Source organism: Nannobrachium achirus (genome assembly GCF_963921795.1).
Source record: "Nannobrachium achirus genome assembly, chromosome: 11".
Lineage (NCBI taxonomy): Eukaryota > Metazoa > Chordata > Actinopteri > Myctophiformes > Myctophidae > Nannobrachium > Nannobrachium achirus.
This window is the reverse complement of record NC_137820.1, coordinates 25,310,195-25,327,224: the sequence shown is the minus strand read 5'-3', so window position 1 is coordinate 25,327,224 and position 17,030 is coordinate 25,310,195. Positions and strand designations below refer to the sequence as shown.

The 17,030-nt window shown below is 44.3% G+C and overlaps 1 protein-coding gene across 2 annotated transcripts in view; it reads left to right on the top strand.

Annotated features, from left to right (window-relative positions):
- Positions 1-17,030, top strand: part of ldlrad3 (low density lipoprotein receptor class A domain containing 3) — a 143,322-nt gene that overhangs the window by 45,363 nt on the left and 80,929 nt on the right. For both annotated transcript variants that reach the window (XM_080736664.1, XM_080736663.1), the window contains exon 2: positions 13,327-13,473. In XM_080736664.1, coding sequence (XP_080592790.1) covers positions 13,327-13,473 — 147 coding nt within the window. The remainder of the gene's footprint in view (positions 1-13,326; positions 13,474-17,030) is intronic.

The window sequence follows — 17,030 nt, the reverse complement described above, 5'->3', positions numbered from 1 at the left end:
TCTCTCTTTTCCTCCCTCTCCTGCACCAACACACACACGTGCACGAGCGCTCGCACGCAGGTACACACACGTTATTGCACCCAGCGTGTCACCGCATCGGCACACAGCTGTTTTGTGCAGCCAGTGGCGTCAGTTCAGCAAAAGCTAGGGTATGGAAAAAATGGGAGTCCTCATGGAAAAGAGGCATTCCATTTTGTATAACACGGTTCTATTGTGTCGGCTATTTTCACAATGTCTGAAAAAAACAAGTTTTGTCAGTTTTTTACACAGGTTTCTACGGTTTCTTGGGCTGGATATGGCAGCCTGGAACGGTTATTCAAGTGCAGTTAAACTTGGCATGATGTTAGTAAACGTGCCACAATTAACAATAATGCATTGCACCTGTGCAGCTGACCTGCTGAACATAATAACCAGCGCAGATAGACAAAGAGACATTCATGGATTTATATTTAAAAGTAGCTTTTATTTTCCCCCCTGGACCCAGGGTATGGCAGCCGCATACCCCTGCCATACCCAATTGACGCCCCTGTGTGCAGCTGCACGTTGAGGAACTAAGGCCCTGGCCTGGGCTAATATCCATTCCATCATAGTAAATGAAATGCAACGTGGATGAGGGAGAGGGCGTGACAGATCCCATGCAAAAATCAATTAGATCCTTCCGCGCGGGTCACCTTGGCCCTGCTATGGTAAGCAGGCAACAACTGCAGTGAGGTAATCATTTGGTTAACATGCTAATAAAGGGCCTGTAATGAGCTGTGCACAGCCACAGCTCTCTGTAGCGGTGCTGGTAATGATGTGGCCTGTTAGTTTACCTCGGTGGTAAAAACCACTGTAAGCAGTCTATCTCATTACTGTATCGATGCCGCGGAGGAGAAGGCCCACAAACAAGGTGTGTTGAGCTTGCCAAAAAGAGAAAACACGTGCGCACAGCCGCACACGCACGCGCGCACACACACACATATATACACACACACACACACACACACACACACACACACACACACACACACACACACACACACACACACACACACACACACACACACACACACACATTCATTCATATATCATTAGGATGCAGGAATCACTCCTGGACTGGAGTGTGCTGCTGGCAGTGTTATAAACCCATGGGAGGAGATGTAAGCTGTCTGTCTGTCTGTCTGTCTGTCTGTCTGTCTGTCTGTCTGTCTGTCTGTCTGTCTGTCTGTCTGTCTGTCTGTCTGTCTCTCTCTCTCTCTCTCTCTACTTTATGTGTCAATACATAAATGTACCTTCTCTCAGTTACACACACATACACACAAGTAAACACACACACGCGGCCGTACACACACACAGGCACACGCACACACACACACATACGCACACACGCCCACTCCAGCTCTCCAAGCAGCTCTGCAATTAACCTACTGACCACCCATCCCGTTTCCCTGAAGTCTTTATTTGTGTGTCCCTGCTCCTCTTGTTCAGCATAGAGATGTCCAGCAGAGAGTGTGTGTGTGTGTGCGCATGAGTATGTGCGTGCATGTGCGCGCGCAGGCTACATATTCCCATGCTGGCCGTTGGCCAGTGGTGGTGTGTCCATTAAATCCTGATTTATTCTTGATTGCACTTGGGTATTGCACAGGTATTGCACATAAACATAGGCAATCTACAAACTCACAACACGATGCAGATCACTCCAGGCCAGCTTTCAGCTTGGCCTCTCGCGCCCGTGAGAGAAATAACAATTAGGACAATGCCCCGCAATTTACTCTAAATGATTATTTAATTATTGCTCTGCTAAATCGGTTCTCTTCATCCCGTGCTCCCTCCATCCCTTTATTGCGAGAGACAAAAGAGGGCTTTGCATCATCCTGAGGAGGGCGACGGCTGTTCTGCCTCATTTGAGCGAGGCTCTATAGTCGTTGGATGTGAATGTGCTGGAGCGAGAGGGCAGCAGGAGAGAGGTGCTGATGTAACAGCACCTGTCACTTAACACATTCCCCGCCATTTTAACATACCTTCGTACTCAATGTTGCATCTGGTCTCCATAGACTTCCATGTAATTCATAGTGCACGGATCATGCACACCCATGCCTAGATAATGCACCACGTGTGTTCACATTGCTCACAGCTTTCAAACAAAAAAATCTGAATGAAAATCCGTTCAGGCATTCATGAGATACAAGCCATTATGTTTTCCTAAAATGTAAACAAAGATGGCTGCCATGTTTGATAGATGGGGTTGCTATGGGGGTTAAACATGCAATTTCGCGATTTCTATCATGCCTACTACATTTTTTGGGGTCCAAAAAAAATTTTGGAAAGAATTTTTTTTTGATTTTTTTTTTTTTTTCAAAATGGCGGAAATTCTCGGGACTATCGGGCCTGGCAGGGAAAGACATTAAAATAATCTCGGGACTATCGGGCCTGGCATGCAATGAGTTAACGGAGTCCAGGGGTTGGTTGAGTCTAAGGGGATGCCAAACAAAGGGGGTTATGAGTAGGGATGGGACGATATGAAAATGTCATATCACGATTATTGTGACCAAAGAAATCACGATATTAGCGCGATAATCAACACTATTATCCTTGGGCGGAACATTTGCCAAATAATTGCATCTACAAGCTCACAACGCATCTCAACAATCGGCTATTTTTTGGCAAAGACATTTGATAGAGAGTGAAACAATACTGTATTAAGTACGTATATTATAAGCAGGGTACCCGCGGATCTTGAAAAGCATTGAAAAGTATTGAATTTAGTTTTGCAAATTCAAGGCCTTAAAATGTCTTAAAAAGTATGGAATACTGTGAGTGGGGGTATTGAATTTTATCTGGGGCAGAATGAATAAACGTGTCGCAAACAGACTTGATGCGTTTCACTCCGTATTTTTTTTTTCTGGTTCTGAACCGTCCGACGTAGAGTATGTGCAACAGGCTGGACGCTAGCTGCCGCTGCACGAGCAGCAGCTGTAACCTGACACCATTCACACCAAGCGTTAGCCTAGCTTAGCTTAGCTATACTATAGCCTGGGTGTCTGTCGTTGTGCAGGTCTGCAAGCTCATAACGTGTCACTTTGTGACTCAAAGTACTACGGGATTTTAACGGTGAAGTTATGGAATTCGCTCTGTATGGATGGCAGTGTCCAAAAGATGAAATCACAGGAATAATGGAAGTCACTGGAGTTTTACATCATGAAAACAGCAGGTAGGCAACTATGCAGTAATTGTCAATAAACGTTTGCTTACGTTGTCTTGTATCAAAATAAGCAATGGAACACTTGTTATGTTCGCAAATCAGAGATTCAAGGGGATTTATTTTCACTCACAAAGGTTATCCATATAGATGCTTATGCAATACTTCTGGGCAATGTTTGTTTGGGACAGACGCAACATATCATGATTGGTGTTCATGGCAGTACTAGTAGGCGGAGGTTTCTCCACTACTGCGCAGTGTTTCTCTCATAACATTACCCACGTGTGGGATCGGTTCAGTCAGCGACAATAAGGAGTTTTAGTTTAGTTGATAGTTGTGAAGAAAGGCTAGGACGTGCTCAGCGCGGTCAAAAACAAATGGATGTGGGCTTGGCTGGATGAAAAGGTTGACACAGGAAAGCCATTCAGGTCCTGGTGTCAAAATCTGCGAGATCCAGGAGCCTGTTTCTGTTGTTTTTTTTGCTTTAACCCCTGAGAACAGGCAGAGAACAGTGCAGGGACCAAAATGGCAACACTGATAACAAAGTCTAACTCAACGAGGAGACGGGCAAAGGACAACAGAGAGGAGATCTTAGCCATAGATGGTGAAATTGATAAGGCAGTTGAGCTACGACACATCTTGAAAATCATGTCCATGTAATAATTGTGACAGGCCTCTCCCCCTCTCTCTATCCTCGCTGCTCGACCCCTCTCTCTATGCTCTCTTCTTTTCCCCCCTCTCTGGCAGAAATGATGTACAGCATATAGATTGTTAATTGTTAAGATTGTTTTAAGTGATACTGAGTGACATTGGGGTGTCAAACTCATTTTGGACTACAGGCCGGTTTGGGTCAAATTGGACAGGTCCTGTGCAGTATTGCTGTGAGTACTGGGATTGTACTAAAATGAATTGGGAGAGATGATTTTCTTTTGAATTTGAAAGGTCAAAGTTACAGTGAAGGTCAATATTTGCCCACATAATTGTTGAAGAGACCGGAATAAGAATATTGGTTGTCCAGGTTTGCATGTGCATTTGAGTATTCCTACTGTATATGGTAGCTTTTTACTGACACACTGCTTTGCCACTGACAAACACTGCTTTGTCTCTGATTTATGAATGTGGCCTTACATTTGACGATTATTTTGCCGCGGTAATGGTATTGAATTTGTCTTTTCAGAGGTATTAAAAAGCCTTAAAAAGTATTGAATTTGAACTTGGGAAATGTGCAGATACCCTGATTATAAGTACCTTTCACCAATTATAGAGGGTTTAAGTGGTACAAGATATGCAGCTCGGCAAATAAATGTGAATTGATCCCAGTGCATGACGGAGGACGATATCACGATAAACGATAATATCGCTTATCGTCCCATCCCTAGTTATGAGCTGAAGCCTTTTACAAAAGGTGTGGTATATGACTTTAACACACTGGCTGCCACCACTCACTTAAGTGGAGGGGTTTGGCTCAGGGGGGCACCCAGATGAGCCCATTTTTCACCCAGTGCCAATTGCCTAAACTGTCATCCTGTGCGCTACTCTCCCTCTGCCAACCTGGAGAGAGCCCCAAACTGAGCTCATACTTCCTTCAATGCATGAGGAGTGAGCAGGCCACTTCTTATCACTTGACAGGTGGAATTTACCCGGTAGGACGTAGCGTGTGAAAGGAACACGTTATTCCAAACAGTTCGTTTCCCCTCCATCGGCTGACATGACCAGGATTATTGCATGTTTTTTGTGAGGGTACTTACCGTTAGGCGATGAGCCCTTTTAGAGTACTAGAGGTTCGGGCCTACGTTTAGTTTATTTCATTTCGATCCTCAAAGTCATCACAAAAAAAAAAACATTACACACTTCAATCCACAATTTCTGGGTGATCGAAAGGGCATAGGCTAAAGCTCAAAGCTTATTTATGCCTATCCTTTCTACATAACAATTAACATTTCCATTTAAGATAAAAGTTCATAGTGAATGAACACTCAAAAATAGTAAATCTTTACATGACTGATTTCACTGTTCGTGATGAAACAAACATTCAAACATATTCAAAAGAATTACAAACATAACTACATCCATGTATACACACAATATATATACACAATTAATATATTCAATATTATTTCACCGTGGTCACCTGCACAGTATACAATATGACCTACATCCTACATAGTAATATCACCCCATTTATAGTATAGTATAGTATAGTATAGTATAGTATAGTATAGTATATATTATACTCTGCCCTCACAACTAGAGTTCGAGCTGATATATGGAACCTCACACCTACGTCACATCACCGATCCAACCAATAGCCTATGTCTGAGTCATAGTGTCGGGAGCTTTGTCAGAGTACCCGTTGTACATACATGTACATGTCATATTCACATGCTTATATGGGTGTATGAGGTTTGTTCATGGTTGTGTCTGAGTCATAGTGACATGCCTGTATATGTGCATATGTTTTTTTTCTTCATGGTTATGTCTGCTGAGTCATAGTGACATGCCTGTATATGGGCATATGGGGTTGTTCATGGTTATGTCTGTGATAGTGACATGCCTATATATGGGTGTATGGGGTTTTTGTTCATGGTATATGTCAGAGTCAGTGACGTGGTCTGCCTGCCAGCCGGTCTGCCTATTTACCATCTTGTCTGTTTCTTTATATTAATAGTCTAATCTTGATTACTTGCTGTCAAACAAAAGCATGTGTGTTTACATCAGCAGGTGTTAACCAATTTTAACCAATAGTATCATAACAACCACCTGTCAGTCAATCCTCCACACAGAGCTTAGATTATTTATGTGACACTAGGGGGCGGTGTTTTAAACTAATCTCATTGTTATATAGCTAAACAGTACACAACAATATGTTTCTGAAAAAAGTTGAGGTGAGAAATACTGTATAGGCAATGCAGTAATAGAACTTCATTATACTTTATTATACTGGTCATGGTACTTGCCCAGGAGAATGAGTGCTCATAGTCGGGTATGACATGTGATGTCTGGAGGTTGCAAATATATGCCTGTGGTTCGACGTGACCCCATCCTTGTGATTGGTGGGGTACTCATTAACGCATATTATGCACGTGTAGGCAAAAGTTCACTGGTTTTTAGTGGGTGCAAGTCCATTTGAGTGGTCTCTCTAAGAAAACTACAGCCAAGTGAGGTCAACCTTGGTTCACCAAAGTGTAGCTCCACACTCCATGCTTCACAATGGGAAGCAAATGGTTTATTAGCCCCTTTGCTCACATATAGAATTGAGGTGAATGAGAGGCGAATGTTTGTGACCGTGCCCTAATGCTGACCCAATGGGTATTTAAAGGACCATACCATCTGTAGCTCATTGAATATCTCACAGTATATAGGCGTACTTGACATTATTGCTGACCATTTTCCTCGTACGTGTTTTCAAGTAATCTACCTCCCTGCACTGTTATTTTTATTGTTGCGTTAGCATTTTAAAGTGTGGATTGATTTGAAAAGCCTTGCCAGAAATAATCCCTGGAAATGTATGAACAATATCTTATTAACACTAAAGCCCTTTGCACACAGGCGCGTTTAACCGCACGGATAAAACGGACAATATAATTTTTTGAAAAGAAAACAATGATTCTCTATGACCTCATGCACACCGGCTCCGAATTAGCCGTGCGACGAGTGGCTGCCGCCGTGCGTTTTTTTCTCGATCGAACCCAGTTCGATTTGTGCGTCTTGTCGCATGCGGTAAAAAACTCATCACTCCTTATGACTCCTTTTTGGATCCGCAGCACCGATTCCGCACAGCCTTGCACACCAAATCCAATGCGTTTTATTCATGCCGCAAACGAAAAAAACGCAACTGTCCTGTGTGCAAGGGGCTTTATGTTGCAATGATTTTTTCTCTTCAATGTCTTGCGTTGCCATGGTTACCATAGACTTCCATGTAATTGTGCAATTGTGTAAAAAGTGCACGCGCATGCCTAGATGATGCACCACGTGTGTAGATGCTGTTCACAGCTTTCAAACAAAAAAATCCGCTTGGAAATCCGTTCAGGCATTCATGATTTATCAGCCATTATGTTTTCTTCAGATGTAAACAAACATGGCTGCCATGTTTGAAAGAATGAGTTGGTATGGGGGTTAAACATGCAATTTCGCGATCGCGATCATGCCTAATACATTTCTGGAGGTCCAAAAAAAAAACTTTTATTTTTTTCAAAAACGGCCCAAACTCGGGAAACTCGGGGTTGGCACAGCGGTAGTACCAATACAAACTCGGGAAACTCGGGGTTGGCACCATATGTGTTAATTGTGCAATGAGGTTTAGCCAACTCATTGACTCATTGATTCAAGTAAGTATGGTAATTGTCTCCACCAGCCGAAGGCATGGGGGAGAGTATGTTTTCCCCTCCGTCCGTCCGTGTGTCCGTGCGTCCGTCCGTCCGTGTGTCCTCGCAGTTTGTGTGCAGCTAATCTCAGTCACCGTTGGCCCGGTCGCTGCCAAAGTGAGCACACACATTCCCTGGATGCCAATCTAGAACCTCTGCCCTAAATTTTTCAAATGGGCTTTTTCTAGCGCCACCTAGTGGCCGATGTTCGCAAGACACATTTCTGTGCACTACTCTTACAGATTTTGTCCAAAAATCCTACAAATCGGTAGGCAGTATCTCGACAGTCATGTGATCGACATGGATCTGTCCGATTTTTCATATTCCATCCTGATTGGCTAAGATTGGCTTTCAAAGTTTGTAGGATTGAGCCGTTTGGAACAAAATGCCTCAAATCCCAAACGCAAAGTGCAATTATCATGAAATCGCGCAAACATGTTCCCACTAGGTCGAAGAAGAAATGCCACTTAAAATTTTGAAATCAGCCTCATGGTGGCGCTATAACAGGGCGATTTGTGGTTTTACCTATAACTCCATCGATCAGTTTCAAACTTTGTAAGCGCATTCCCTAGAGGCTAAGGATAAACCTTTGCCCTGCATTTTTCACATCAGCCTTTTATAGCGCCACCTTTGGGCCGACACATTTTTGGATATTACTCCTTGAGATTTTATCCAAAAATCACGCAAATCGGTACACAGTATCTCTATAGTCATGTGATCAAGTCCGATCCGTCTGATATTTCATATTCCATCCTGATTGGCTAATACTGGCTTCCAAAGTTTGCAGGATTGCTCCGTTTTTTAACAAAATGCCTCAAATCATTAACGCAGCTTGCGATTACCGTGAAATTTGCCACACATATTCCCACTAGGTCAAGGAACAAATGCTACCTTTTTCACATTGGCCTGTTATAGCGCCACCAGCAGGTAGACTTTAGTAAAACACATTTTTGGAACACAATGCTTCAAATCATGCATGCAGCGTCCGATTGCCATGAAAGATCTAAGGTGAAGAACATATGCCACCCTTTTTACATTGGCCTATTATACAGTAGCACCACCAGGACGCACGGCCTGGTGGAGACCTGTGCTCGGAAGAGCACTGCTTCTAGTTGTTTAATGACTTTGAAGAACAGGTAAACAAACAAAAATGCAGTCATAAATGGAATGGTTTATGTACAACATACGTATGGCCAAAGCATATTGGCGCCTGTATGATTAATTAATATATTTTCCCTTTTCCCTGTGATGCATTATGGAGTAAACAAACATTAATTTAATTAACATAATGAATTAATCCTATCAGTTTCAAACGTCTATTCCCCTGCAGGAACAACAACAACCAAGTTCCCTTTATGAACAGCAGAACTAAATAGCTACTCGAACTCCCTCCACACAACATTTGCCAACTAACATGAAACATGATTATGTTATAGGTCCTTTTAAGTTCCACCATCCCCTCATTTTTCATCATTCACTCTAGTGATTTACAATTTACAATTTAGGCATTTAGCGGACGCTCTTAATCCAGAGCGACTGACAATAAGCAAGGTAATACATCAATAAATAAATATCAATACATCAAATGCACAGCAATAGTAATCCAAGAAGAACATACAGTTGCACCTATTTAAAGAAATGCTATGAGAACCAGAGAGAAAAGATAAAAATGCTATCTAAAAACATGTATGGTCATTGAGCGTAGACAAGTGCTATGTTAAGTGCTATGGGCTAAGGTGGAGTCTGAAAGGTGGAGTCTGGAAGCAAGGGAGCGAGTCTGCCGTTCTAAGTGACACAGGGAGTTTATTCCACAGTTTGGGGACCAGGAGGGCAAAGAGTCTAGGACGAGTGGATCATTGTCCTGGGGTTTTTAGCGAGGGTTCTGTCAGCCTCCCTGTGTCAGCTCATCTGAGTGAATGGGTGGGGTTGTAGGGTTCTATCAAGCTTTGAAGGTAAGGAGGCTAGGTGCCATACCTTTGGCTGCTTTAAAGACCAGCATCAGTGTTTTGTACTCTGTGCGGTGTGCGGGCTGCAACCGGGAGCCAGTGGAGGGAGCGGTGAATGGGGAGACATGTGAAAATTTGGGCTGGTTGAAGATCAATCGTGCTGTGGCATTTTGGATCAGTTGGAGAGGCTTAAGTGCACATGCTGGGAGGCCTGTGAGGAGAGAGTTACGTTAGTCGAGTTTTGATGTGACTGATGTCTGGATGAGGAGCTGGGCTGACTCCTGGGTGAGGAAGGTTCTGATTTTAAGTCGGGGATGTTTTTGATTGATTGATTTGAACATTTTAGACAAAAACAGAGAACAGTACAAGTATAGTCAATACTATAGACATGTAGTACAGTACAAGTACAGTTAAACACCCTGCCTAAAAGGAACATCCCAAATAAGTCCTTTTGTGGTCTTTTTTACATTGGAAGTCCTAGGTATTCAATTCATGGTCATAACAAATAGCAAGCAAGGAAAACATTCAATAACATCTCAGTTATAAAAACACTATAGGCTTATATACAGGATAGAGTAAACAAGGGGTGGGGCTAAGGTAAGGGGGTGTGCTCACTTCTTGCCTGTCTATGGGAGAAGTGATAACTACCTCCGTCTCTGGCGCGTTATTGGAAATGACGCCGCAGCTCCAGGCGGAGCCGGTCGATTGTCCACGACATTGCAAGCGGCGCGAAGGCCAGCGGACCTTGGTCCTGCTCTTCGCGCCCGAGCACCGCAGGTGAATGCAATCGTTATATTTATGCCCAGGCCGCAAGGCCTGGGCAAGCCCACGATAAACGCCCTGTCCAAGTGACTACAATGGAGCGCTCCCTAGCTCCGGTTCAGCCAATCAAAAGCTTCCGTGGGCGGGGTTTCCCTGGAGCTGCGGTGTGATTTCCAATAACGCGTCTCTGGCCTCCTGAAAGGTGAGTTTTCAGGGCAGTTTTGAAGGATGCCATGCTTGCCAGCGAGCTACATGTTTTAAGGGAGGTAATCAAGGAATTCCACACCTGGGTGGCAGTGTTGTAGAAGGAGAATTTACCCATATTTGTCTTAAGTGCACTTTTAACCAGCAGAAGGCGGTGGAAAGCGTCCGTTGCCTTCCCCCCTCCGGTTGCCAGATTATTTGAGTGAATCAAGCGACCAGGTCTATGAAAACAAGCCCCCAAAAAAAACGACCAGTTTCACCTATTGAGTCTATTACATAGATTTACATACATTATTTTCTAAAAGAATGTTGAAAGCAAGGCCAAATAAGCAACTACACTTCAGAAACAAGCCCAAACAAAAGTAACCCACAACTAGCAACATTTATCAGAAAACAGGATCAAAGTCTCTTATAACGAGCAGACCTGGCAACACAGTGCGCATGCGCACAACTGCGTACATTAACTACAGTCGGCGTGCAGTTGGCTGGAAAATAATTTTGCTTAGTTTTTTGCAGTTCTTTGCAGTCTGTGTCTGTGAACAGTTAGAAAGAGTCTCCTGTAGTATTTTTGGTGTGGACTGGAGGCACCTTTATGGGTTGTGTGCGCTCCCTCTTGTGTTGTGGCTGTGGGTGTCGCTAACTTTTTGGAGATGTTTGGCCAGATATGTGGGTACTGAGGGGATGGAGGGCAGATTTGCATTGACTAGTCAATCCCATTTTTAGTTGTTTAACCCTGTCTTCAACGCTGAGCCATCTTAGGCTAGCAAAATTGTGTGGGAGAAACGTGGGTCATGGGCCCCAGGTCGAGAAGTAGCCGAATCAGTTTGTTTTGTGAGGTTTGGAGCTTAGTCTTAGTGGCTAAGCTGTTTGTGGCAGTACTGGCTTGTGGCTACTGGGCAGTGCATCACCACATCGCTCCAGGTCATAAAAGCACCAACCTCTGCAACAGACGTGGTGCCTGGTGCTGCTGTATCACACTGGGAACGGCTCCATCGGCTAAGCTCATTTTCAGCGCAGCAAGTGAGAGCGGCCTCTCTGGTCTGTCCGAGGCTCCCAATTAGAGCCCCGTAGCTTTGTTTGTGAGCTTTATGAGACCGAGTTGCTCACCACAGTGTCAAAACCTCAGCCAAAAGCCTGTGTCTCACATTCCAGACCATTACTCCATGGCTGAACGGCGTCAACAAGCAATGCCTCGCGGCGATTCAAGGAGTATCCATCCCACTTAATGTGTTTATTTCCTGTTTGTGTGTGTCTGCGACTGTGTGTGTGTGTGTGTGTGTGTGTGTGTGTGTGTGTGTGTGTGTGTGTGTGTGTGTGTGTGTGTGTGTGTGTGTGTGTGTGTGTGTGTGTGTGTGTGTATCTGCAACTGTGTGTGTGTGTGTGTGTGTGTGTGTGTGTGTGTGTGTGTGTGTGTGTGTGTATCTGCAACTGTGTGTGTGTGTGTGTGTGTGTGTGTGTGTGTGTGTGTGTGTGTGTGTGTGTGTGTGTGTGTGTGTGTGTGTGTGTGTGTGTGTGTGTGTGTGTGTGTGTGTGTGTGCATGTACACAGATTGAAGATGGACAATGCACAAGGATTTATTCGTGCATCCACATTTTATGCTATTATGCAATTACTTGCATAATCTGTCTGTTCTATGGTGCACGTGCGCACGTGTGTGTGCGCGTGCACGTGTGTGTGTGTGTGTGTGTGTGTGTCCTTATCATGCCCTAGAGTAATATTATCCAGCCCTAGATTGACTATTTTGCCTGCTAGACTGCTATCAGTGAATGACCCCCCCCCCTGTGTATTTGTATTCATGAGATTGTCCTCTGTTTATTTGCTCTGAGATTGATACAGCTATAGAAATGGAGCCGCCGTTTAATATTTTCTTTTCAGAAGGAGGTGGTAGATTATAATAACCTCGCCTTTTGACATCCATGATTATCCCTTGACTGCAATATCCTTGTAGGGCAGTGGCTCGGGAGGTAGAGCGGACGTCTTGGAACCAGAAGGTTCCTGGTTCGATCCCCGGCTTCTCCTGGCTTCTTGTCGAAGTGTCCTTGAGCGAGACACTGAAACGCTAACAGCTCTTGATTAGTAGATTCCTTGCATGGTTGCACATTTTATTATGGATGAAGGTGCTATCCACGAGTTTCCTACGCCCCATAGTGCATTGCGCAGACGTCTGCACCGAGCTTCCGGCGCCGATTTACAAGCTCACAAGTAACGGGTTGCATCTGCGACGCGACGTGAGCTTGTATGTCTGCTGTTAAACCCGGAAGTTTGGTCCCGATAGCCTCCAGTAAACTCCCGCGGAAACTTGTGGATAGATACGTGATTTAAGATGATTTATCATCTAGGACAGGGGTCTCAGGGCACCCCATAAATATTTTTTTTTAATCCGAGGCACCCCTACATTATAATTTTCACTCCCAGCACCTTATATTTATAGCATATCATCGTTGTCGGGTGGAAACCTGTACTAAACTAGTGAAAACAGCAGATCTACAAGCACTTGTAGATCGGCTTGTAGATCGGCTGTTTTCACTAGTTTTGTATGATGAAGCAGGGCAAAAGACGTACACATTTGAAACTTGGAGATACGAGGTTTCAGCCCGACACTGACGATATTTTAGTGATTATGTTGTGAGGAAAACTTTGAGATAATGGCCATTTTGGTTAGAACTGACTGAAAATAACTTTGTACTTATAAATTCCAAATATTATCAAATTATCTCGCGGCAACCCTGGACTGCCGTTGCGGCACCCCAGGGTGCCCCGTCACCCACTTTGAAAACACCTGATCTAGGAGTTCAAATTCTGCATGGACTGAGATTATAATAAATGTCCCTCTTCCTCCTCCTCTCTTTTTCTCTCTCTATCTTTCTGTCAGAGAGCCAGCTGCTCCCGGGGAATAACTTCACCACGGAGTGTAACATCCCTGGGAACTTCATGTGTGGAGACGGGAAGTGTGTCCCGGGAGGCTGGCAGTGTGACGGACTGCCCGACTGCTTCGACAAGAGTGACGAGAAAGGCTGTCGTAAGTCTCCCAACACTTTCAAGCCCTAATGAGTGCCTTTTAGCCTAGACAGATCTACAGTAGCCTATATTTACAGTCACGTTATTGCATCTCCTACCCTTTACCTGGATCCAACTGCACTGTTCTGGCTCTGCTCCACTTCTCTAGCCGTCCAGCCATAATGGCTGTTTAAACTCACCGCAAAATGTGAATGAACTTGCTGAAATGAGCTTCAGTCTTCCAGTCTCCTCCCCCTTCCCCTGTCAGAACCTCAGCCCCAGTGTATAGTAGGTGGGCGAAAACGTAACATCCCCAAAGCGTAAGGCCGATTACCGTTGGGTGTGCTGAAAAAAAAAACGCATGCAACACTTTTGTTGCATGCACGTTTGATCGTCAAAGACGTCAGCCGGCTTTGAACTCTTTTGGACTCCTGCTGCTTTTCCTCATCCCCCCCTTTGGCCCTCTCAACCAACTCCACTTAAAGTTAGGAATGTTGTAGGTGGACTTTAAACACTTGCTTTATTAAAGGGGAATGACTTGCTCTCTTGTGTTTCTCTCTCTCTCTCTCTCTCTCTCTCTCTCTCTCTCTCTCTCTCTCTCTCTCTCTCTCTCTCTCTTACTCGCTCAGAAGATTCATTTGCCAAATGTGTATGTGCAGTGAAACGTTGGTGTGGAAGACTCCGTCATGCTGTCCAACATAGTGTCCAACATATACAATACAATATATACGTGTATATTTATAATACAAATACTGTAATAAAAAGTTATAATACAAGAAAGGTACTAAAATAATTTAAGTAAAAAAGTGCAAAAAGCATCAATATAAATACAGACATTCGTGTAGTGAATGACAACACATCATATCATATCGTATCATATCATATAATATGTACAATTTAGAATGTGAACACACACGCACACACGCATGCATGCACGCTTTTCCATCTCTCCATTTCCCTCTTCATCCCACATCTTCTTAGCGCATGCTTCAAATTATAGAGGCTTGTTTTCAATTAAAACTGCAGTCACCTTCTCGTTGGTGTCGGTAGGGAGCCAGCTTTCTGATCCCTGCCAAGTCCCTGCCCCACCTCCTTCCTTCTCCCCCTCTAAACTCCTCATTCCTCCTCTCAACTCCCCCATCCCCTCCATCCAGAGACTTCTGGGCGCCTCCGGTGACAATCACATATGGCTTGTCCTTTTATTCTGTCACCTCTCCTCCTCCAACTCCTCCTCCCTTTAACTCCCAACTCCTCCTTCCCCCAGCAGTCAGTTCTATAACTGCATTCTCTCTCTCTCTCTCTCTCTCTCTCTCTCTCTCTCTCTCTCTCTCTCTCTCTCTCTCTCTCTCTCTCTCTCTCTCTCTCTCTCTCTCTCCATCTCACTCTGGCAGCTTGGGGAGTCTGAAGACACTCTTGACAAAATTTGCGAACGGGAGACCATGTCCCATGACACGTCAGCACAAAGTTACACGCACACGCACGCGCCCACGCCAGTCCCTCTAACCAAAACTTTTCACTTGTCAGCTAGCTGTCTTCTCAGTTTGAGCCGTCATGGCCATTTCACGTTACTTTCCCTTACTTTACCTTTTTTTATTTTCTTCTTTTTCTTGCATTCCACCCCGCCCACTCTTTCATACATGGCTGCTGTGTCGCAAGACAAATTTCAGTGTGAACTGACAATAAAGTACTATATCATATCATTTCACCCCTGTACATTCATATATAAAATGCTGAAATATCATAGCTTTAAAAAGTGTATCCCCTCACAGTAAACTTCTGCTTAAAGGGAAATGGGGCACTGTTGAACATGTCCCACCAACATTTTGCTACTTGTAACTGTACGAGTGAGTGACATTTTTAAGATTTGTTTTTGGGCTTAAACCGCTTTTATGCCTTTATTGGATAGGCCAGTATAGACCGACAGGAACTGGGGGGGAGAGATGGGGAGTGACACGCGGCAAAGGTCGTCCGGATCGGGAATCGAACGGCGCAGCCGCCAGGCATCCATGCCTATGTGGCAATGCCTAAGTGGTATGCGCCTGGACCATTAAGTCAGCGGGCGGCCCCCTCCTTTGATTCTTGAGTATGCCCGTGATCACATGGCGTTGTTTTGCGTCATTGGGCCCACATTCAAAATTGACAAAGTTTCTCTTTGGAACCCATGGTTCTGGGTAAAGGTATGTGCTCCGGAGAGGTGCTCTGCTCCTTAACCTGCAATGACACCAACAGAGCCATCACACAGGAGAACTAGGGTTTCCGAGGTGTGGGGATTTCCCCACCAACTAATAAACTAATTTTAACAACTGATATACCAGTAATATTGGATTTAGCCTACTTTAATTAATTAATTGGGTGCCATCCATTGATGTGGTGCCGTCTGCTCATCGGCTTTAAATAACTTCAACCAGTAAGTTACCTATTGAACATGCCTGGCATTGAACCAGAGACACTAACAGATAATAAGTAGCATGATTGAAAATCATTGTCTACAGGTTGTTGTAAAGTAGCCTAAATGATTCAATTGTACTCATGCTGGTATACGCTTGTGCTTAGTTCAAACAAGCTGTTGTGAAGTAAACTTTGTTTACTTTTCTACCCCTACTCGCGAGTGAAATGACTTGGGCGCGTGGTGCTGTTCCGATGGCCTTAAAGTCAGAGAGAGAGAGAGACATCCGCAACGAGCTGTGATGAGCTTGTACTGTATATCAGCTGTTATCGTGCGCTATGCAGCATAGCGCAACAGCATTGCTGTTGCGGGGTTTAAGTAGCTACAGTATGTGGAGTGGAGCGTCATCTCTTCTTCTCTCTCGTATCTTATGAAATCTATAGCCTGAAGAGCCCTGGGTTAGAGTGCATGTTCAATAATGTGTCTCACTTGACAGGAAAATTAGCGCCTATCCGACATGAACTATCTTCCAAGAATCGCATTTTATCAGTGAATGGAAACAGGCAAAATGCGCATTTTCTTGATTCTAATTTCTGTTGATTCGCTTATATTTTCATGCCGTTGTTCAACTATGAGAGCGAAGAGACTGACAGACACACACACAAACACACACACACACACACACACACACACACACACACACACACACACACACACACACACAAAAACATAAAGACCGTAAAAGTAGGTCAAAGTGACAAACCAATTAACGCAAGTGCCACAGCTGGTCTGACTCTGGTCTCGCTAGTTAGCCTACTAACTGACCACCTCTGCTCTCCTCCAACTCCAAGTAACCATAATTTATGGTTCTCACTCTCAACAAATGTATGATTAAGCCTGTGCATTTTCCATGTTTCCACCTCAAAATGCTGGATTATAATTCTTCAGATGGACCCGACCTCTCTCTTTCTCTCTCTCTGGGTCATCGGATCCGGATCTCCGTGCCGTCGGATTTTCAGGCCGTCGGAATATCGAGATTTAGCCAAATGACTTGCGCTCTTGCTGTGAGCAGCCTACTGCAGGTGCAAACAGAGACGAAGCCGGAACAGTCATCTTCACATAATAATTGTACCGCCTGTCATCTAACTAAGTATTGACATCACACTTACTCGCTTAGTACGTTACAAGAACAT